Source organism: Triticum urartu, chromosome 7, assembly GCF_003073215.2.
Source record: "Triticum urartu cultivar G1812 chromosome 7, Tu2.1, whole genome shotgun sequence".
Classification (NCBI taxonomy): Eukaryota; Viridiplantae; Streptophyta; class Magnoliopsida; order Poales; family Poaceae; genus Triticum; species Triticum urartu.
The window spans coordinates 6,782,214-6,803,940 of record NC_053028.1 but is presented as its reverse complement, the minus strand read 5'-3'; the positions used below and the strand labels follow the sequence as shown (position 1 = coordinate 6,803,940).

The 21,727-nt window shown below is 49.6% G+C and overlaps 1 protein-coding gene and 1 pseudogene across 1 annotated transcript; both read right to left on the bottom strand.

The window, feature by feature from the left end:
• Positions 1-56: 56 nt before the first annotated feature.
• On the bottom strand, positions 57-2,394 carry LOC125521718 (annotated as a pseudogene).
• A 17,054-nt stretch (positions 2,395-19,448) lies between these two features.
• On the bottom strand, positions 19,449-20,625 carry LOC125523662 (receptor-like protein kinase 7). The gene is made up of 2 exons (XM_048688715.1): positions 19,973-20,625; positions 19,449-19,852 (listed from the first exon to the last, which is right to left on the bottom strand). The coding sequence occupies exons 1-2, from the start codon at positions 20,616-20,618 to the stop codon at positions 19,482-19,484; spliced, it is 1,017 nt and encodes a 338-aa protein (XP_048544672.1). The 5' UTR covers positions 20,619-20,625; the 3' UTR covers positions 19,449-19,481.
• Positions 20,626-21,727: the final 1,102 nt, after the last annotated feature.

Here is a 21,727-nt window from a genome sequence, read left to right as displayed (position 1 = left end):
TACCACCCCCCCCCCCCCTCCCCTCCCCACATCAATAACAACACATAGATCTCACTACTTTCAGATACAGAGGGAGAGGAGTTCCCCCAGTTGTGATTTTCTGCAATTACACCTTGTGGAAATTGCACAACAGCGCACAATTTCAAACCAATACGATCACGATATAAATACACACATGAAGAGGAGAAATGGTCTCCACTTCTCCTTTGAGCACAAACCAACAAACGAGGGATACAACCAGAACAACAAGCATGGCTCAAACACAACAAACATCGACAACAACAATCCAAGAAAAAAAATTGACTGAAACTTTGCAAGATTTCAGGTGACCTCACATTAGATAGCAGGTGAGAAGGCCACGGAATGGGCCACGCCCACAGCTGCGGCGGAGTCGTTTGAGCGCCATCCGCATCGATGGTCTTTTCTTCGGATCCACAACGGTGCAATCCACGCCCAGCCTAAACACAGTTGCCATCTCCTCCATGTACCGCGCTTGATCTGGGATGCCCTTCTCCATGGCACTCTCGAACGTTTCCACTTGTTTTGCCATCAGTCCAGTGAAGTGGTGCGCCCAGATCGCCAAATGACCATCGGCTCTAGCTTCATTGGCCACCCGCCCGGTGACGAGCTCCAGCATCAGCACACCAAAGCTATAAGTGTCTACCTTCTCTGTCAGTTGGCTTGCTGCGGTCGCATATTCTGCAGTTAATCATTTGTTGGCACTAGTTAACAGACAAAGCTAGTTAAGACAAGAGTTTCCTGTAATTAAGAAAAAGGTAAGACATCACATAATTCCATTGCATACATAAACCGCCCAACATACCTGGAGCTGCGTACCCAAAGTTACCAAGAGGCAGGTTCGCGATTGGCAACGGTTGGTCGTGCCCGGCCATGTTCATCTGTGCAGCATCAAAACTAGCTATCACAGCATTGAAATTTTGATCAAGCAAGATGTTCTTAGAGTTGATGTTGTGGTGGACAATCGGCCTGTTGCCTCCATGGTGCAAGTGACAGAGCCCTTTGGCGACGCCGATGGCAATGGCCCTCCTCTGCGGCCAGCTCAGCAGCCGATCGGCCCCCTCCCGTTGGTGCAGCCAGTAGTCAAGGCTGCCATTCACCGGGTACTTGTAGACGAGCATGATCGCTTCATCCCTCTCAATGACATCTATGATCCCGATGATGTTATCGTGACAGTCTCTGGCTAACAGGATCACCTCTGACTTGCAGCGGTTCTTGACATTGTCATCCACCTGTAGTGCTTGGTTCATGTTCCGAAATTTCTTGACGACCAGCGTAGCAGGGAGACCAATGCCAGCAGCACGCTGAACGTGTATTAAGTACAGTTCGTCCGCCCCTATCATTCTGCTAACCAGACATTTTTCTTGTTGTTTTCAGTAAGTTTGTCGACTATGTCTTGATCATTGTACTCAACCAGCAGCGGCGCCGCGGGATGGGTCCAGAGCTGCATTTTCTTAGCGGCGGAGTAGCGCCTGAAGAGGTATCAACCTGCAAACATATTATATATTGGTAGTCATGTATTATTATCTCCTCCAAAGATGTATACACATATACTTACTAAGAGATGTAAAGAGAGAGATGCATGTTTGTAATTAGTTTGACAGCAAGATGTTGACAGGAAACACCACGGTTCCCATACATGGAACACGTAAGGGTCAGACTACTGAAATCTGAAATTGGCGGTCGCCTGCACCTAGTTTAACCTACTATATCTTGTATCGATAATTTGATATATTCTACAAGGTGAACATCCTCTACTACTCCTACTCCTAGGATTCAGTTACTGGTGCAAAACAGATGAGAACATTCAGAAGACAGAACCCAGCTGCAGATCAAAATTCATGTAGTGCTGCTTACCACTTACTCAGAGAGAGGAGAGGAGGCATGAAATTGGTTGAGGGGAAATGTAGAAGGAGAAGAGAGGAGCGTATTCACCACAGGAATTTGACGGTTAATCACCGGCGGTGGCGGTCGGAGTTGGAGAAGAAAAGCTGAAGTACGGTGCAGTGCACGGGAGCTCGAAGCTGCGAGGAACCCGACCATGCCTTGTTGGGCGTACCGGCAGACCGACGGTGGGCCTCCCACTGGGGCACGGCCAGCCGTCCCAACTCGCCTGCGCAACAAGAGCTTCATCTCGTCCGGATCCAGACCCGGCGGCCTTCGCGGCGACTACTGGCGCCGACAGATCGTGGATAAGGGGAGCTCTCCGGCTCCCTCGTATCCACACGGATCCACGCCGGCGAACCCAACCCAACGCCGATGGGGAGGAGAAGAGAAGGGGAAGCGAGGCAAATTTGATAATTTGCCACTCCTTACTTTTCCCTTTCATAATTTGCCCCCTCTGAGAATGACAGGTGGGGCCCGGGCCCGCCCGTCATTGAGATAATGGGTGGCAAATTGTGAAAGGGAGAAGTAAAGGGTAACAAATTATCAAATCGCCCGGAAAGCGAAGCCAGGAGAGAGATATGAGGTGGTCCGTCTGGGGTTGACCTGCCAGGTCTCTATCTATCTATCAGCCAGCTTTTCCTACGTCAGCAATCAATGCTTTGTGTGGACAAATGCTAATCTAATTCAAACTAAACCAGTACTCCCTCCGTTCGGAATTACTTGTTGCAAAAATGAATATATTTAGATGTATTTTAGTTTAGATACATTTATTTTTATTCATTTTTACGACAAGTAATACAGGACGAGGGAATATATGTTTCGTACCCTGGAATTTCGGACTAGTAGTTTTGAACCAAATTCAAATCAAATTTGTTCAAGCTTAAACTTTAGTCGATGTTTGCTAAAATCAAGAGAGTCCAAACTGCAATAATTCTGAAACGGTTTTTGGGCAGAAGTTGCAAATATTATTATTTTTTGTTTACTTTTGCAAAATAAGTTGCAGATATTTTGAGAGGTGTATGTGTGATTTCTACATTTTACTGAATAATTGAGAAGCTGTATGCTGCTATTATCTACTCCATCCGTTTGTAAATTTAAGTTATTTTAGAGATTTTGATACGGACTTTGTACAGATGTATATAGACAAATTTTAAAGGATAGACTCACTTGTTTTGCTGCGTATTTAGGAACAGAGGGTGTATGTGGGTTAATTATTAGTATTGGTTTTCGCTTACAAGAGAAAAATGTATACATGCAATTAAAAAGACGGTGTACCTGGGTTGAGAGCAGAGCAGATGGCAGCTGAGTATGATCAACTGACTCCTCTGTACGCGTCAAATATATTAGCCCATGTGCTCCCGATTAGAGTCTTTATATAGATATCCTGATGAGGTTACGTACAGACCTATGATTTCGCTTTGACGCGTGGAACGGCGACGTAAAGAGACGTTCATGTTTGTATGCATGTTTGTATTATTTCGCATTGACGTCGTAAAGTCAGCTAACCCCCCTCCGCCAATCACACTTCCTAAATCACACTTCCTAAATCATACTTCCTAAATCACACTTCCTAAATATTAGCAAATTAGCTGGCTGGACTTGGAGCGGCGGCGGGTGTGTTTCTGCAAAATTATGTTGCTTTTGATCCCATATGTGAGATGTGGTCGACCGCCATAGATACGCTAGAAATTAGATATGACGCCCGTAAAGTGACGTTCATGTTATAATCCAGTCGCGGCGCAAGGAATTAATGCTTCCCTCGTCAGTGCCGCCAGTTGGTCACGTACAGATCTGACGCATGGGCCGAACCAATCAGGACGTACAGATCCGAGTAGTAAGGCCAACTCCACCGCGCGACCCTATCCTGTCCGGCCCTGTCCGTTTGGAGTAAAACGGACAAAGAAGGCGGCCCAGCGCGCGACGGCCCGGACCTATCTTGTCCGTTTTGTGTCCGGGCCGATCCATTTCGAGCGTAAACTTGCGCCGGGTTTGGGTCGCGACGGACACTAAGCGGACGCGCGCCCAGGTCGGCGGCCGCCCACCTCCCACCCACCCACTTCAATGCGCACGAGCGGGCGGCCCCACCTGTCATCCGCACGTCGAGCGGTCGCCGTCCTTCTTTAAGTGGGAAGCGTGGACGGGTCGTCGTCCACACTGCCCCACGCCACCCAGCGGCCTCCTCGAACCCCGACAGTGCAGAAACCCTAGCCCGACTCCTCCTCGAGCTCGCCGGCCGCCCACCTCGCTATGGGCTTCTGGAACGGCAAGGGGAAGCACGACCGCGAGGCCGGCTCCTCCTCGGGGCGCCGCTGTGGCTCCGTGAAGGAGGAGCCCGCGTCTCCGCCGCGCTCCTCCCGTCGGGCCCCCGCGCCACCGCCGCACTCCTCCCGTCGAGCCCCCGCGCCGGCCCCCTTCACCATTGCCCCTAGGCCCTCCGGCGAGCGCGACCGACAGTACATCTGCGCGGACGTGTGCCGGAGGTACTGGGAGACGAGGACGCCGGTCCCGTGGAGCGACGCCCACCTCCCCAACGGGTGGCATCTCTCCGCGGACCGGGTGCCCATCCCGCCAGTGCCGGCGACCGGCCGTGCATGGCGCGATGACATCAACCGCCGCCGCCGCCTCCTCCCCGATGACCTGTACTACGACCACAGGTATGCCCCCGACTCGCCGCTCTGGGACACATGGCTCCAGGACGAGCACGACGTGCAGCGCGCGTCCTACTTTGCCGGCATCGTGTCGGGGCCGCGGAGGCCACGTGCAGAGCCGCGCGGGCGTACGCGGGTGCGTGGCCTGACGCCCACGCCGTCGCCTTCCCCGTCTCCGTCGCCCCCTCCCCCTCCTCGCATGACAGCGGAGGAGGAGGCCCGTCTCCTGCAGCGTGTCATGGACGATTCCATGAACACGCATGACGAACGGCAGTGGGACGGCCTGGAGGAGGCCATGGCCCTCTCTGCCGCCGGGGACGTGGCCTTCCCGGAGCTGCAGATGGCGGCCGTCACGGCGGCGGCCAAGGAGGAGCCAATGGAGGAGGACTCGCCCGCGTTCGAGAAGCTCCTGGGCAAGGGGTGGGGCTGGTCGTGCACTGCGCCGGAGATGGCCGCCGACCTGGGCGTGAACTAGTGCCCCACTCCGGAGCGGGAGGCGTCGCCGCGGGAGGAGGTGGTGCAGGCACCTCCGGCCGTCCAGCCCGCCCCCGTCCACCAGGCACCGCCGGCGCACCTCTGGACGCCGCCGGAGTACGTCGACCTCGTCAGCGACGACGACGACACCGGCGGCCAGTGAAGACGGTGACGGCCACGGCACCGACGGGCGCGGCAGGAGCGCGCGGGAGGAGTGTTTTTTCTTCTTATTATGTTAATTATGAATATGGGTCTTTTAAGTGGCCGTTGAAACTGGGCCGTTTTGTGGCCAACCCATTTATATGTTTTATGTTTTTTTTAAATGCGTTTATTTGCTTTTTTAGTTACTTAATTATTATTTTTAATTCCGCCCGTCCCGAACACGATTTGGGGTGCGACCGCGCGGTGGGCGCACGCACGACCCAATGAACACAGCCGAACACGGGCGTACCCATCGGCTCCCCAAAGGGACAAATTCGGACTAATCCGGACGTCCGTTTGAGGTCTCGTGGTGGAGTTGGTCTAAGGTAGTACGTTTTCACGAAAGCTCATGCTGTAGGCACCAGAAACTAAATTGGCGCACATTAGTGATCCTTATCGGGCCCCGGCCCACCACTCCTCCTTTGCTCGTTTTCACACGGAAATTCACTTTGCCTCGTAGGTGTATATGCATCTATTGTCTACATACACAATTTAATAAGTTAAAAAAATTGAGAAAAAATTCTGCATGCAAATCCGGACATTATATGTGCACAAGGTTTCGATAAAGAAGGTCATCTTTTGTGGCTTCTGTACAAAAGAAAATTTCCGATGCTTGATTACAGCTATTCACGAGGCATTTTTTTTAATCTTTTGTATACATGCCACCAAAAATGTCCCTTTTCACCGAAATTATCAGTGCGAACATAGGATGTTCAGATGTACACGCGGGAATTTTTCTTGAATTGTTTTAACATTTTAAAATGTTTTTATACATATTTCATAATAGATGTATCTATACCTAGGAGACAAAACGCCACTCTCATTCTGAACGACTCCTCCTTTGCTCGTTCAAAACGCCACATACAATCTTTATGTTTGTTCGCTACAGTTTTTCTTCCATTCGTTCTTTTTTGCTCCCTGATTTCTCTTATAGTACTGACAAAAACGAAAAATATAAAAGTATAGAAAATAGAAAAAGAAAAGTTCACCTAATTTGGAAAAAAATATTCATTTTTGAAAAAAAAAGTTTTATTGAATTTGAAAAACGTTCATCGATTTTGAAAAAAAAATCTCAAATTGAAAAACTTAGTGAAATTGAAAAAGTTCATGCATCTAGCCAAAAAAAGGAAAAAAACGAAGAATAAATAAGAAAAGAATGAAAAGGGGGTAATTAATCATCAAATTGGGGTGGCTGAGTGGTTATTGCCGCATGCTTCAAATACATGTCGACTTTTTAATACACGTTGTGTGTTTTTCGTATAAGCACCCAGCATTTTTAATATGCGTTGAATAATTTTCAAATGCACCGTCCACTGATATCTACGTAGTACCTCGGTTCAGATGTTGACTTTTGAGATTTATAATCGCACCCCATCGTATTGCAGTTATCTATGCCTCCATTCCGAAGGGGGCTTATGGGGAGTACCGAGTCTAGACTTCCTTTTCTTCTAGAGGAGCTTATCTAGTCTAGATAAAACCATCAATGTCAAGACGTGAAAAGTCCTAGCGATGCGTACAAATTTAGGCCCATCAACAGAGAGTGGATGTCCTGAACGCAGCGGCATCTGGAGGCTGCAATCTGACCACACGCTTTTCTCACCGCGATATGTGCATGGCCGGGCGTTAATTGGCATTACGAGTAAAATACCGTCATAGGCCTGCAGGGTACCTGACTTGGCAGAGGAAGCAGGTCCACAAAAAGGTTGATATATTTCAATTATTTACTGTGGTGGGTGGTTGAAGGTTGTGGGTGATCTGCTCCGTGCATGCCAACGTGCTGTCTATGCCTCGTACGCGCTTCTCAGGTCGCCATCACACTCATGCTTAGTACATTGGTGTACTGCTAATGAGAAAAAATCTAGGCTTCGTGTTAAATTAATACGGAGCAGTTCTTACATGGCAAATCTCTAATTTTATTCAGTAGCGGTCGGACGCGGCTTGCACGAGTATCACGGCGAGCATGAACACGCATAGCATTTGTGTGTTCTTGGTTCGCTGCGTGCCTGCGTACGTCCTGCAGTGCTTCCGCCATCTTAAACCTAACATTGTTGCCGCCCCAGCAGTTTGGATTAGCATATTGATGTCCACTCCTGTGATGAAGTGCGTGTACTGATCCTCCCAAAGCCAAAAATCACATGGTCCGTGCTTCTGCACGTCCCAAACGAAAATGACATGTGCATGTTAATTAAATCAACAAGCTAGTTACTTACTGATTTATTCGGCCACTTGTAGAAATGGATGTCAGGGAGCACAAAGTTGTACTGATGCGTGCTCTTCTATAGAGCTGGTAAAAAGAAATTACATCATACAATATCGCAATGGCACACAGCAATGGTATCTGCGTTCATACTGTCAGAATCACGAAGGCCCATGCCTGGGGCAACTGTCGGCTCCATACTGACATTTGCAGCATGCACTTGCCTTTGTGTCAGGTTGTACTGCCTATAATACATAGTATATACACTACAAAACGTTGTCTGACACCCATATACTCTAACTAGCAGCCTACTTTGATCCGAATTGCAAGGTTTGCACGCCGTTGATGGCGTGGGATCAGATGCCACTACGTCCAGTGCTGCACTTCCCCCATCGACAACCCTAAGTGTGCTTCAAACCGAGAGGGAGCAACTAACTAAAGGATACCTCTTGTAGGATCACTTTTTGGTATGTTAGCACGCTAAGGGCATCTCCAGCCGCGCCCCAGAAAGGCCTTCCCAGACGTTTTTCTTACGCCGGCGCCGAAAAATCGGCCCAGTCGCGCCTCCAGGAGCCCGATTTTCGCCGGCCTGGGCCGAAAACAGCGCCGGCGGATTCAGGCCGAACCCGGCGCGCTGGGGGGCGCCCGGGTGCACCGGGCGAACTTTTTTGGCGTGAAAAAGCCGCGGGCCCGCCGCGTCAGCGACACGGCTCTCTTCTCGCCCCTTCGTCGTCCTCATCGCCTCGTTTCCCGCGGCGAATCAATGCCAAAGCTGCCGCGCTGCCGCGCCGGTCAGCCTGCGCCATTGATGCCTCATGGGCGGCGCAGTGAAGGCTGGACGACGCGCGTCCCTCGCCCTCCCTCGCCCGCCACGCGTACACACGGCGGCCACGCGTACGGGCGGCGTCTCGGCCTATATAAGACGCGCACCAGCGTGCTCGGCGATCACACTCTCTCGCCATCGTCGTTCCTCCCTCTCCTCTCTCGCCGTCTCCAGTTCATCACCCATGGCCGAGCGCTTCCCTGGTGACGGCGCGGCGGCGAACGGCTTCGGCCGCCGCCATCTCCACGAAGACGAGGCTCGCCTCCTTTACGAGGCCGGGTACCCGGTCCCGCCGGACATGCGGGTGACCGGCGCGTGGAGGATCAGCGCCGGCGGCGTGCCGGTGCCACCACCACCCACCGAGGCGGCGCGGCGTGCGGAGATCGCACGCATCCGCGCGTCCCTGCCGCGGGCGGCGAGGGAGGGGCCACGGTACGTCCCTGACAGCCCGCTCTGGGAGCCCTACTTCCGCCGCCATCACGCCGAGCAGCTCGAGGCCACCAACGGCATCGTGCCCTCCGGCAGGCTCAACTCCAATGGCCGGCGCCGGTGGTGGGGCGTGCCCGGGCGCACGTTGGAGGCCGTCCTCGAGTACATCGAGGGTGGCAACACGCCGCGCCTCGAGTACCCCGCTCCCCCGTCCTTCTCACGCCGTCGGGGAAGCTCCTGGACCCCGAGGCGCATGGAGACCGAGGGGTCCTCCTCGTCGTCCGGTGGCTCGCCCTGCCTCCGCCCCGTCAAGCCGGAGCCCCAGGGCACGCCGGTCAGTGCCCGCACGCGCAGCTCCGGCGTCCGCATCGGCGCCAACGCCTCCCCACCCACCGGCCGCTTCATCCTTGTCGAGCCCAAGCCGGAGCGCGGCCTCCCCGCGGAGTACGAGGAGATAGCCCGGCGCGGCATCTCCGACGAGGACGCCCTGCGGTGGGCGCGGGATGACTACCTCCGCGACGAGATGGTCCGGCAGCGCCGGGCCCTGGAGGAGATCGCCGCCCGCAAGCATGGGCGCGAGGACGAGCACGGCGTCGTGGTCCTCGACAGCGACGACGACGCCGCCGCCCCCGGACCGTCCAACCCGCCGCGCCAACCGGGGGAGGGATGCAGCAGGGACGACGGAGGCGCAGGCAGGGGCGGCGACGACGACGACGACGACGACGACGGCGGTGACTACATGCGGTTCTACAGCCTCCTCGGCATGTAAACCGCGTGGGCGGGCGGTGAGGCGGGCGGCGAGGGAGACGGCGGGGGTAGCCCGCGGAAGTTTTTTTTTCTTTTTTTTTGTAAAATATGTTTAAGTTTGAACGAACTCACCGATGTTTGCGTTAAATTTCAGTCGTGTTTGCGCCGTATTTGAATTTTTAAAAAAAACGTGGGCGCCGCGACTGGGGGGCATCACGCCCCCAGTGCGCGGTTTAGCGCCGGCGCGCCCCCAGGGGGCGATTTTTTGCCCCTCCTGGGGGGCCAACGGCTGGAGATGCCCTAAGTGGTGTGCTCAGCCAACGTCTGCAAAAAGTACAACTGTCTATGAATGGATGCGGGAGAAAATTTATGGGTTACCGTTAGAGATGCCCTTAGAGCATCTACAGCTGAGCTTTTGCAAATCCGGTCCCTCAAACGCCCGCGGACGCGACCAGACGCGTCCACGGACAGTGACCTATCACACCTCAAATTAATCACCTTGCATCTGACTCTCTAATATAAAGCATGCAAAAAAAAATCCTACGTACTACCCTAGCTACTCTTTGTCGTCGGAGATCTCCACGATGACGGTGCCGGGCGCTAGCTGGACGGGCGTGTAGGAGAGCTCCGGCTCATCCTCGTCCCGCTCGACCTCATCCATATAGGCGAGCATCTCCGCCCCCTTCGCGCCTTGCTGCACCTTGTTGCGCCTCCATCTCCTGCCGGCGACGGTGTCTGGCCTCCGCAGCCGACTCCGACCGGAGGGAATTAAAGATGGCCTGCTGCTCCGCCTGCAGATCCACATCGCCAGAGTCCCACACTTTCTCCTTCTCCTCCACATCCTCCCCCTCCGGCTCATCCTCCTTATCCTCGTCCTTGTCCTCTTCCACCTCCTCCTCCTCCGGATCAACTTCATCTGGAGGTAACCCCGCGGCGATCCGGGCTTCACGCCTAGCCCGGATCTGCTCAATGAGCTCGAGTTGATGCTCCGGCATCAGAAATGGCTCGCTCCTCACCTGACAGCGTGGGGGCATGGCTACTAGGCGGACGGGTGGAGTGAAAAGTGGCGGCGGCGGCGAACAGGCGTAGAAAAATGTGGATGGATGGTAGGGTTTTGGTGCAGCCGGTCGACTTAAATAGCCGGGCTAGCCACTACGCGGCCTGCCGGAGCTGTGCCACGCGACACCACCGGTCTGAGACGAAGGAGACGGGCGTTTCCGGCTGGGACCCTGCCGTCAGTCCAACGTGGCGGGCGTGCCCGGACACTCCATACCCGCCCCATATTTGGGTTGGTTATGAGAGGTGTCGGTCAGCCCGGGTGTTTGAGACCCGTTTGAGGCGTTCATCTGGGTCAAAAAATTGTGACCGATCAGTAATCGAGCAGGCCGCCCAGGCGTTTGAGGTCAATTTGGGACGTCCGGGTGTAGATGCTCTTAGAGCAAATCCAATGGGGCGACTCATTTCGTCCGCGGCCGTCCGTTTGGGTCGGCGCGGACACAAAAGGCGGCCCAACGCGCCGACCCAAACGGACGCGCGTCCGTTTTTCGTCCGCGGGCGACCCATTCTCGGCCCATTTTTTAGCCGGATTTGCGTCGGCACGTACACGCGACGGACGCGCACGCGCTCGCCTACTCCTGTCCCCGGGCCCGCTGGTCTGTGGCACATTGGTCTTCCGTCTCACCCTGCGGCCAACAAGCAACCCTCCCGCCTCCTCCGTCGCCGACGCCGCAGCCCATTTTTTTCCGGCGACTCTTCCAGCTGCCGCCGCCTCCACATCCGCCCAGCAACGCCGTCCCTACCCCCTGTCGCCCTCCGCCGCCGTTTTGCCACCGGGGAGCAAACTGCTTCCCACCGCCGCTTCCCCCACCGCACAGCCGCCCGCGACTAAGAAGCTGCCTCGCCGCCCCTGCCACATCCGACCGGCACGCTCGTCGGACGCTGGCAGGGCAGCTAGCTGGTCTGTGGGCGCCGCGACTCCCCTCGCCGGCCGTCTCCTTCGTCGACGCCCACAAGTTGTTCGACAGTTTGCCAATGTACGAAATGGACTCCGCCGACGAGTTCTTTTTCCACAATTTCCTCTGCGACTCTGACGATTCGTCGTCCGGCGACGAGGAGGAGATATTGGCTGCCGTGTTGGTCCATCACCACCTCAATAGCCAGCGGCCGTTGTTCCGTGGCTCCATTCCGGGCCACCTTCCGGCGTTGAATCGCAACCGAGAGAGCGGGCATTTCCTTCTCTCGAAGGACTACTTTGATACAACAAACCCGTTGTTCAAACATCACAAATTCCGCCGCCGGTTCCGTATGAGTAGGCATGTTTTCAACCGTATTAGAGGGGGAGTGGTCAACTATGATGACTACTTCGAGTGCAAAGAAGATGCCGTCGGCAAGATTGGTTTCTCCTCTTATCAGAAATGCACTGCCGCCATCCGAATGCTTGCGTACGGAGTGCCCGGTGATCTCATTGACGAGTACGTCTGTATGAGCGAGTCTACATGCCTAGAGTCCCTGTATAAGTTCTTCAAGGCTGTTATTGCTGTGTTTGGCCCTGAGTACTTGAGAGATCCGACAGGTGAAGATACAACCCATTTGTTGGCGATGAATGCCAGCAGGGGCTTCTTGTGTGATCATGCACAATATGATCGTAGAAGACGAGCGCCCGGAACGTCTGTACGATCAAGGCTTTCAGTTTCAGGGTGAGAATGTTGTGCCTGAGTATGGAATAGCGGCAACATTTGAGCAGTTCACTCAATTTCATGAAGACATGCGTGATTGGGAAACTCACGTGCAACTACAGAATGATTTGGTTGAGCATATGTGAGCTCATGTTGGCAACCAATAAATGTATCTTCTTTTATTCATTTGCAAAACTATGTGAAACATTTTTATTTGTATTTGGCCTGTAAAACTATACTATTTATTTGGGCTAACAGACTTAAACATTTTCATTTGATAATATGTTGAATACAAATCAATGTACAATTGGGCGGTCAGTCGGCCACGTCGGCACATATGGGTCGGCGCGTTGGGCGCACTGCCGACCCAAATACAAAACTGGGCGGACGCCGGACGGGCGGCCGACCCAAACGGACAAAAAGCGAACAAATGCGCCGTCTGTTTGGGTCGGCCCGTTGGAGTTGCTCTTAGTTCATCGCTTGACCATCCGGCGAGGTAGTGTGATCGATCGGGGGCATTGTAGGTTGGATGAAACACGTCTTAGGTTGAGGCCCTATTTGGTTCAGCTTTTATCGACGAATTTCGTTGCCGCGCAGCAGAATCTGAACCAAATGGCAAACTCAACAGAATCTGATTCCAGAAATCCGCTGCCAAAATCTGAACCAAAAGCGGAAGCAGCCCAGGATGTGCTTTCCAGAGTCCGATTCCGCTGCGGGCCAAAATCTGAAAAAGTTGTATCAACTAGTTTGCCTACATCTTTTTCACATTAGATTTTCCACAACAGATTTTTTATAGCTGCTTTTAAAAATCCACAGCTGAACCAAACAGGGCCTGAGTCTATCTAGTTTTCTTTCTTTTCGTCTCGGCACAGTAGATAAATCGTCAAGTTGAGGTGGGCCAGAGAAACGCTAGAGGTTGTTGGCCTGGGACGAAGCTACGTGCAGGTGCAGCATTGCTGGAAAATTCGGTCTCCATCGATATCAGCTTTCAAAACCCTTTAGATGAGTGAGTAAATTTTGTATACGGTTACAGGAGGATCCCAACAAAAAGCAATCAATATCAACCTTCTCACGTATACTTGACCGGCATGACCACACTTTTCATGATAATTTTCGGCCTCCCATCCGAGCCGCCATCACTTCCTCTCTTCTCTTCTCTTAGGGCATCTCCAGCCAGGCCCTCAAAAAGCCTTCCCAGACGCATTTTTAGACGCCAGCGAGCAAAAAACGACCCACTCGGGGTCTCAGGAATCAGTTTTACGCCGGTTTTGACAAAAATTACGGCCGGCACACGCAAGGCGAACCCAGCACGCCGGGGAGCAGCTGGGGGCGCCGGCGCTGTAATTTAACTACAAAAGGCCCACTGTCAGCCTCTCTAGTCTCTTTCTTCTCTTTTTTCCTCGCTAGGCCCACCAGATTGTGCATGCAAAAGAGGACAAAGCTCTCTCCTCTCTCTCTCCCGCATGCCCCGCCGCCCCCTGCTCCTCGCTCCTCTACTCTCTCTCTCCTCTCTCCCCTGCTCCTCGCTCCGGCGAGCCGCCTCTTCCTCCTCCCCTTCCTCGCCGCCCTGGCTCTCGGAGGCATCGGCCCGAGCTCCTCCTCCTCCTCCACCACGTGTCCTTCTCCAACGCCATGCCCTCGCCTCGCCGCGCCCGGCACGCCGCCGCCCTCGCCTCGCTGTCCCGCCCCAGCCGGCTCCCGCGCGGAGTTGGGGAGCACCAGCCTTGGGCGACGAGGACGGGGACATGGCGACGGGGACGGGGACATGGCCAGCACCGGGCGGCTGGTGCAGGGCACGAGGAGGTGGTCAGGCTGCCGTGCCGGTCCTGGCAGCGCGCGCACGCGCAGGGGGGGCGCAGGGGAGGCTGTTTCCGCTCATGCTCAGGTGGTCGTCCTCGGCGGCGCGGTGGCCGCGATGCGACGACGGCCTTCCTGCATGCCAACAGCCAGGCGCGGGCAGGGCCAGCGGAGGCGAGGAGCGGGACTACGGGCGGCATGGACGCGCTGCTGGAAGGCGAAGCGGCCTTCGATGGCCCCGCGGCCTCGGACGGGACGGTGGCGAGGACGACAGCCTTGCTTGGGGAGGAAACGGCTGGAGAGTTTCTCGTTTGCAGGACAAAATTTTCGCCGGCAGCCCTCCAAACGGCGAAAAAAATACCTCCTGAGGGCTGAAGGGCTGGAGATACCCTACAAAGCTACAACGATGGGTTCTGCACCATGCATGACGACATGCATGGCCGGGCGCGCAATGCTGCACGCACGAAGCTTCGTCCCGACAGAGACCGATAGACAGCCGGACGCGCAATGCGCAACCGTGCAAGTTGCCGACCGCCCGCTGCTTCCGCAAATCCTGCACGTCACCATACGAGCGACCAGGTACGTAGCTTTTCTTGGCGATTCCGTGCCTCATGCCGACACTACCTTTTCGTTTTGTTTCTTCTTTTTGAGCTAGCACGTTGTAGAATATTATTACTACTGATGTGATGCGAGTTAAGGCGTGTTGAAAGTACTCCCTCCATTCCTTTATTAAAGGCCACTTCATATTTTTATGTCTTAGCTTTGACCATCAATTTTACCAACAACAAAATGAGTTATATGCCACAAAAAGTATTTTATTGGATGCACATTTTTATGGCTTTGTACTACATCCGTCCTGGTTTATAGGTCCCCTTTGTAGTTTGTGTCAAAATTCGACCAATGATTTAACTAACAAAATGTTAATGCATGTCAACAAAAATTATATCGTTGGATTTGTATTTGAACATAGTTTTTTTAATGATATAATTTTTTGTGACATACATGAACATTTTGTTAGTTCAATCTATGGTCAAAATTTGACACAAAATACAATGAGGACCAATAAACCAGGACGGAGGTAGAAATCTAAAAAAATTGAAATAAGAAATAAAAACCAAAAGCATGTAAGGAAAATGAAAAAAACTATAAAAGAAAAAAGAAATCAGTAGAAAAACTCAGGGAACCTTCTAAAATGTTCCAAAACCAGTTGCTCACTCGAAGTGGGTGGCCCTTGTCGCTTTGGTCGCTCACTTCGCTTCAGCGAAACCGCGATGCCTTGACGCTTACGTGCGGCAAATAGGCTTCATCGTTCAGGAAGCAGACTCATATAGACAACGCCATGCACAGGAGGGTACCCGACTGGGGCGACCCATTGTTGCACGCGGAAACATGAAAAATTTTATCAAAAAAGAAAATTGCAGTGCAAGGGATCTAACCATGAAACTCCCAAGGTTGACCGCTCGTCGCTAGGAACACGAGCTTATAAGCTTCAGTGCCTAAGTACAAAAAAAACAGACTACTTGAACTATCAATCAGTGACCGGGTTTTTTCCCGCTACTTATTTTATTTTTTCTATTACTTTTTTGTTTCTTCTTCATTTTTTTGTTACTTTTTCTTTTCCAAAAATGCTCTCCCTTTTAAAAATATGTCCAAAATTTTAAAAAATATTTGCCTTTTCAAATTTGTTCAATAAATACAAATATTTTCCTTTCAAAAAATTGTACAAAAAGTTCAAAAAATGTATGTGGCTTTTAAAATTTCTCAGAATGTCAAAACACTAACATTTTCTGAAAAGAGCAAACGAAATTTGGAACACGACCATTTCTCGAAATATGTCTAACATGTTTGTAATTTCAAATTTTGTATGAAAATTTTACAAACTATAACTCTTTTTCCAAATTGTTAGATTCCCAACAATTGATGTTCAACACAAGTTGCAAACCACCAACTTTGAAATAAAAAATATCAACTTTTTTTAAACACAAACATTTCTTAAATTAGTGAACAAAAACAGACACATTTTTTGAAATTCTAGATTTTTTAAAAAATATAAACAATATTTGAAAACAAGATCATTTTTTGATATTCTAAATAATATTTCATATTTTTTAACTGGTTCCAAAAATAATAGTAAATTTTAAAAATGGAAAAAATGAATTAGCTGAAAACAAAAGAAAAACAAAAAATAGAAAAGAAAAAAAAACTCTTAGGGCATGGCCGGTCTGAAAAAAACGTTCGGAAATTTTGAAACAAAAATTGCCGGCTTTAAAAAAGCAGTTTGTAAAAGTCTACAGATACACGGTGGATGGCAGCCTCAAAAACCCGACCAAAGGGCTCTGGCATTTGCAGCACAGTGGGAAACAACTCTGAAGGCCGTGATTGCCAGTTTTGGCGCTCAACCAACCACTGCCCATAGCGGAGATTGCAGTTGGTAACTTTGGGTATACAAGCCCCAGACGCGGGTGATCGATGCACTGAATGTTTTAACTTGCTAGCTTCGTCTTTTCACTAGTACTCTCTCTGGTAAAGGAATATAAGAGCATTTAGATCACGAAGGTAGTGCCCTCCGTAAATAAATATAAGAGCGTTTAGATCACTACCTTAGTGATCTAAATGCTTTTATATTTCTTTATAGAGGGAGTACTTAATAAATAAATAATAAATGCAAAATATGGGATGGCGACAGACCAGGTGACGGAGAAGGTAGATATCTAAAGTTTCGGTGCGGTGCTCCTGAAGCTCGTCACGGGGCAGGCTGCCAATGGAGCTGGAACGGATGGTCATTTGGCGATTTGGGTGCAGAAAAACTTAAGTGAACTGATGGCAAACCATCTGAAAATGTTCAAAAATGCCATGGACAAAGGGATACCAGATCAAGTGAAGTACATGGAGGAGATAGCAACCGTGTTCAGGCTGGGCGTGGATTGCACTGCCAGGTATATATACGCAGCAAAGGCCGTCCATGCAGATGGCTTTCAAACGACTCTGCCGCAGCAGCCGTGGCCAATTCTGTGCCCTCCTCAGCTGCTATCAACTCCGAGGTCACTAAGCTGAACCAAGAGCCTTAGTTCAGCTCTGTTTGAAATGGTGCTATTTTCTATGGCCTCTGCACCTTATTGCTTATGAAATAAAGGTGAAAGAGAAGAAAAAAAGAAGGAAAAAGGAGTTCTTTTTTTAGGATGTACATCTTGTGTACAGTACACACATCCTCTGCTTCAAAGAAGCTGCACACACAACCAACTGAAATCAAGGCCCTGTGAAATGCAGTTTTTTGCATGCACATATATACTGCTAGCTAGGACTGCGTGCATACTCGTTCATACGTACCTACATTGCATTGGAGGCAACAATGATCTGCTTACCCAGGACTGGAGTGACTTGCATGCTGCAGCGTCAAAATCAGATTTAGACTAGCTGCAGCTAGCGTGCTATGTGACAGCCCAAGTAGCATTACAAGATTTATCTGAAACTCATTCTCCACGGATTGTAAGATAGTACTACTAAACTTCTAGTTTTTAGAAACCAGATCATAATGCAAACGATTTCAGTTTCACCATTGGGTGGATGCGTTTGAAGCTGTGGAGTGGAGCCATGCGTTGCAGGGTGCATCAATCCTGCTAAACTCAGTCAGGACCTGATCCAGCCTGCTGCTGCTACCGCCGCCCCCTCATACAGCAATAACCTCACTAATTTCAGATACAGAGGAAGAGTTAGTAACCCTGGCTGCGGGTTTTCTCTTTCTCGTGGAATGCAACCTGAATTTCACTCAGATTTTTCTCTTTCTCGTGGAATGCTACCTGAATTTCACTCAGATACCTTTCCAGTTTATTCTGGCACCATTATCTCTTGTCAGAGTGTTCTGTTTCAGCAGCAACTACATGAACAGTTTTAATTCTAAAGGGATTTTAACACAGCACATATTCCCACTTAGCTTGGGCTAGGTTTTGAAGTCGCATAAAGAGATCAAACTGTAAAGTTCCCAGATTCAGATTCAGATTCAGTTAGAAGCCAAAGTAACTACCCTTTTTCTCGGTTAGCACTACACCAGCACATAACCCCTTTAACTGCATCCACATATCAGCTGTCTCTCCCCATAGAGTCAGAACTTTTTTGTGTCTTACTGAATTGGTGGTTATCAATTGTGGTATATTCTTAATAGTGATTTGCCTCTGCATAATTCTACTGTTTGTTTTCCTTCTATGAATGCTAACTCTTTCTGTTGCTAGGTGTGAGGACTTGAGCAGCTATTTGACATACCATCGTTCTGTGGACTGTTATTTGCTATATCTGGATGGCCACATATTATATTTCAAGTCCTTCAACTCACTGCAGATACACTGAACTACCCAAAGAGGCCACGATCCTTAGAATATAAATTCATGGGTACTTTTTTTTTACTGATTTCACACTCAGACCAGAGTTGATTCCCAGGCATGTATGACTATCACTGTCAAACAGTTCCACAAACACATTGGATTTTTTGGCGAGCAACAACCGAAATAGTTTCATCCAATTTGCACATATCATGCCTTATCTAGCAAGAACAGAAACAATCTTTTGTCAATTCATAACTTGGCAGGCACTAGTGCTTCTTTCGTATCAGAGGAGGCAGATGGAGTGGTGTGTAATTACATGCAAGATGTACAGAAAAGAAGAATGTTAAGGAAAACCGCAAAATGGCAGAGCATGCGAGATGGTTGATTACCGATCAGGTTCAGTCTGGTCTCCTGAAAGAAAGCTTTCTGTACATCTGTTTTTGGGGAATACCCACGGAAACACAACATATGAAGCTATTAGACAGCGGTATAATAAGTACCTGAGATCGCTGTCTCGTGATGGAAGAAGGCATTGTAGCAATGGATATGGCAGGGGCACCCTGATTAAAAAGTAATATGGGTGTCAGGAACAAATAGTCAAGGAAAAATACAAATAATATGGTATAAAAACAACAAAGGACCATAAAAAGGCTGAACCTAGCTAACAATAGTGATAAATGTTAGTACATGCTCTCCAAGCTAAACACAGACATGGTACATGTTCAAGACCTGTTCGATAGTTCAGCGCTGCTTCAGCAGCAGAAGGAACGTAGATACTCCCTCTGTTCCAAAATAGATTACTCATATTTATTTTGGAACGGAGGGAGTATAAATCGTGACCCTGCAAAATGTAACAAATAACAATATGCCAGATACTAGTTGCTCAAGTCCTCACAAACATCAGCAAGAAGTGTCACACAGAGAAGCAAAACAAGCAGTAGAATTTTGAGAGGTGAACACAACTGGACAGCAAAATGTTCTAAAAAAAGACAGAACAGTCCACGTCACTACTTGTAGTTGAGATGTATCTACAAATTAATTCAACCAAGCCATCATATGCAGTGGCGGAGACAGGCCTCGGGCAGCTAGGGCTATAGTCCCAGGCCTAGAAACAACTTCCTTTGTAATTTCTTCATGCAAAGCATAGAAAATCATAGAAGTTTATCACTCAACATAGCACAGCCCCAGGCGTAATCTGCATCTAGCTCCGCCACTGATCATATGAACAATTCATTCATGACGTGATCTTTCTAGAACAGACAACAAGCATCACAGCAGATAGCAGGTGAGGAGTCCACGGAATGGGCCACGCCCACAGCCGTGGCGGAGTCGTTTGAGAGCCATCCGCATGGACGGCCTTTGCTGCGGATTCCCAACGGTGCAATCCACGCCCAGCATGAACACAGTTGCCATCTCCTCCATGTACGGCGCTTGATCTGGGATGTCCCTGTCCACGGCACTCTGGAACATTTCCTGTTGGTTTGCCATCAGTTTAGTGAAGTTGTTTCGCGCCCAAGTCGCCAAATGACCATCCGCTCCAGCTTCATTGGCCATCCGCCCCGTGACGAGCTCCAGCATGAGCACCCCAAAGCTGTATGTGTCAACCTTCTCCGTCAGCTCCCTTGCTGCGACCCCATATTCTGCAGTTAATCATTTATTAGTACTACTAGTTAAAAGACCAAGATAGTGACGACAGAATTCCCTGTAATTAAGAAAAGTTAAGACGAAATTCTATTGGGTGCATCATTCGCCCAACATACCTGGAGCTGAGTAACCAAAGTTCCCTAGAGGCAGGCCCGCAATTGGCAACGGTTGGTCGAGCCCGGCCATGTTCATCTGTGCAGCGTCAAAACTGGCTATCACGGGCTTGAAATTCTGATCAAGCAAGATGTTGTTCGAGTTGATGTTGTGGTGGATAATCGGCTTTTTGCATCTGTAATGCATGTGGTAGATCCCTTTGGCCATGCCGATGGCAATGACCCTCCTCTGTGGCCAGCTCAGCGTCCGAACAACATCCATGGGTTGGTGCAGCCAGGATTGAAGGCTGCCATTCACCGGATACTCATAGACAAGCATGATGGCGTCTTCCCACTGGATGAGGTCTACGACTTTGATGATGTTGTCGTGAGAATTGCTGGCTAAGAGGATCATCTCCGACTTGTAGCGGTACGTGACATTGCCGTCCACCTGCAGTGCTGGGTTCTCATTCTGGAACTTCTTGACGACCAGCGTAGTCGGGAGACTGACGCCAGCAATGCCCTGAACGTGTACTATGTACAGTTCGTCATCCCTTACCATTCTACTAGCCCACACCCTTCTCTTATTAATTTCAGTAAGGCTGTCTACTATGGCTTGTCCATTGAGCTCAATAGGCAGTGTCTTGGCAGGACGGCTCCAGAGCTGCATTCTCTCAGGGGCGGGGTAGCGCGCGAAGAGGTTCCTGTCAAGGATGTATCAACCTGCAAACATATTATTTACTAGCAAAAGAGCCCGTGCGTTGCAACGGAAGAGAAAACATAACACATGCTCTTAACCCAACAACCATCACTCAAGATCACAATAGGTCCATCTCCTTTATTTTCGCGAGATATCATATTTGTGTTGCCGCTTATCCTCTATTAGGTAGAGATATAGCAAATATGCCCATGCGTTGCAATGGGGAAAAACAATTAGACTATGTCAGGATGAGATAAGGACTTTTAAAATGTCATGTCATAAACTACGTCTCATCTTGACCTAGCATTGCGCCATAGAAAGTTGTGTCAATTTTTCTGGGAGCAAGCATTGTATAGAACACAAAAACCCATTTTTAACCGATGCGTCATGGACTAAATAAAATCATAAAACAACCTCTATGTATCCCCTAAAAAATATTTAAGTGATGGTTCGTCTTTTCGTTATTTACGTATCTGTTTGAATTTTTGCAAACATTTTCTAAAATTTTATGGACATAATTTTCAAATTGTTGAATATGTTTTGAATTCACGATCACCTTTTAAAAATCATGAATATTTGTTTTGAAATAATGTTTTTATACTATGCAAACAGTTTCTTAATCTTATTTATTTTATGATTTCTCTACCATTTTCTGAGTTCGCGAACATTTTACGATTTCTATAAAAAATTCAACTCACAACCTTTTAAAATTTGGATTTTTTTTCCGTTGAATTTAAAAGAGAAAAACATAAACAGAAATAAGAAGAAAAAATAAAAAAAAGGAAAAGAAAACAGAATGGAGACATCACACCTCTAACATGTGCGGGAGAAGGACGACCCCTTGACCAACCTGATGAATTACGCTGGAGGTTGACTAGGTCTGGAGTATTTACAGTTAAGTCAATGTATATTGATGTTATTAATTCGAACTCCATTCCAACTTTCAAGAATGTCTGGGATGTCAAAGTTCCTTTGAAAATAAAAGTGTTTATGTGGTTTGTTCATAAACAAGTTATTTTAACAAAGGACAACTTAATAAAGCATAATTGGACAGGACCTACTAGGTGTAGTTTCTGTGA

Excerpts from the sequence above, each read along its gene's own strand:
- LOC125523662 (XM_048688715.1), bottom strand. The coding sequence starts at position 20,618 with ATGCAGCTCTGGAGCCGTCCTGCCAAGACACTGCCTATTGAGCTCAAT. Across the intron at positions 19,853-19,972 it reads CTTTGGTTACTCAGCTCCAG|AATATGGGGTCGCAGCAAGG; the intron begins GTATGTTGGGCG and ends GATTAACTGCAG.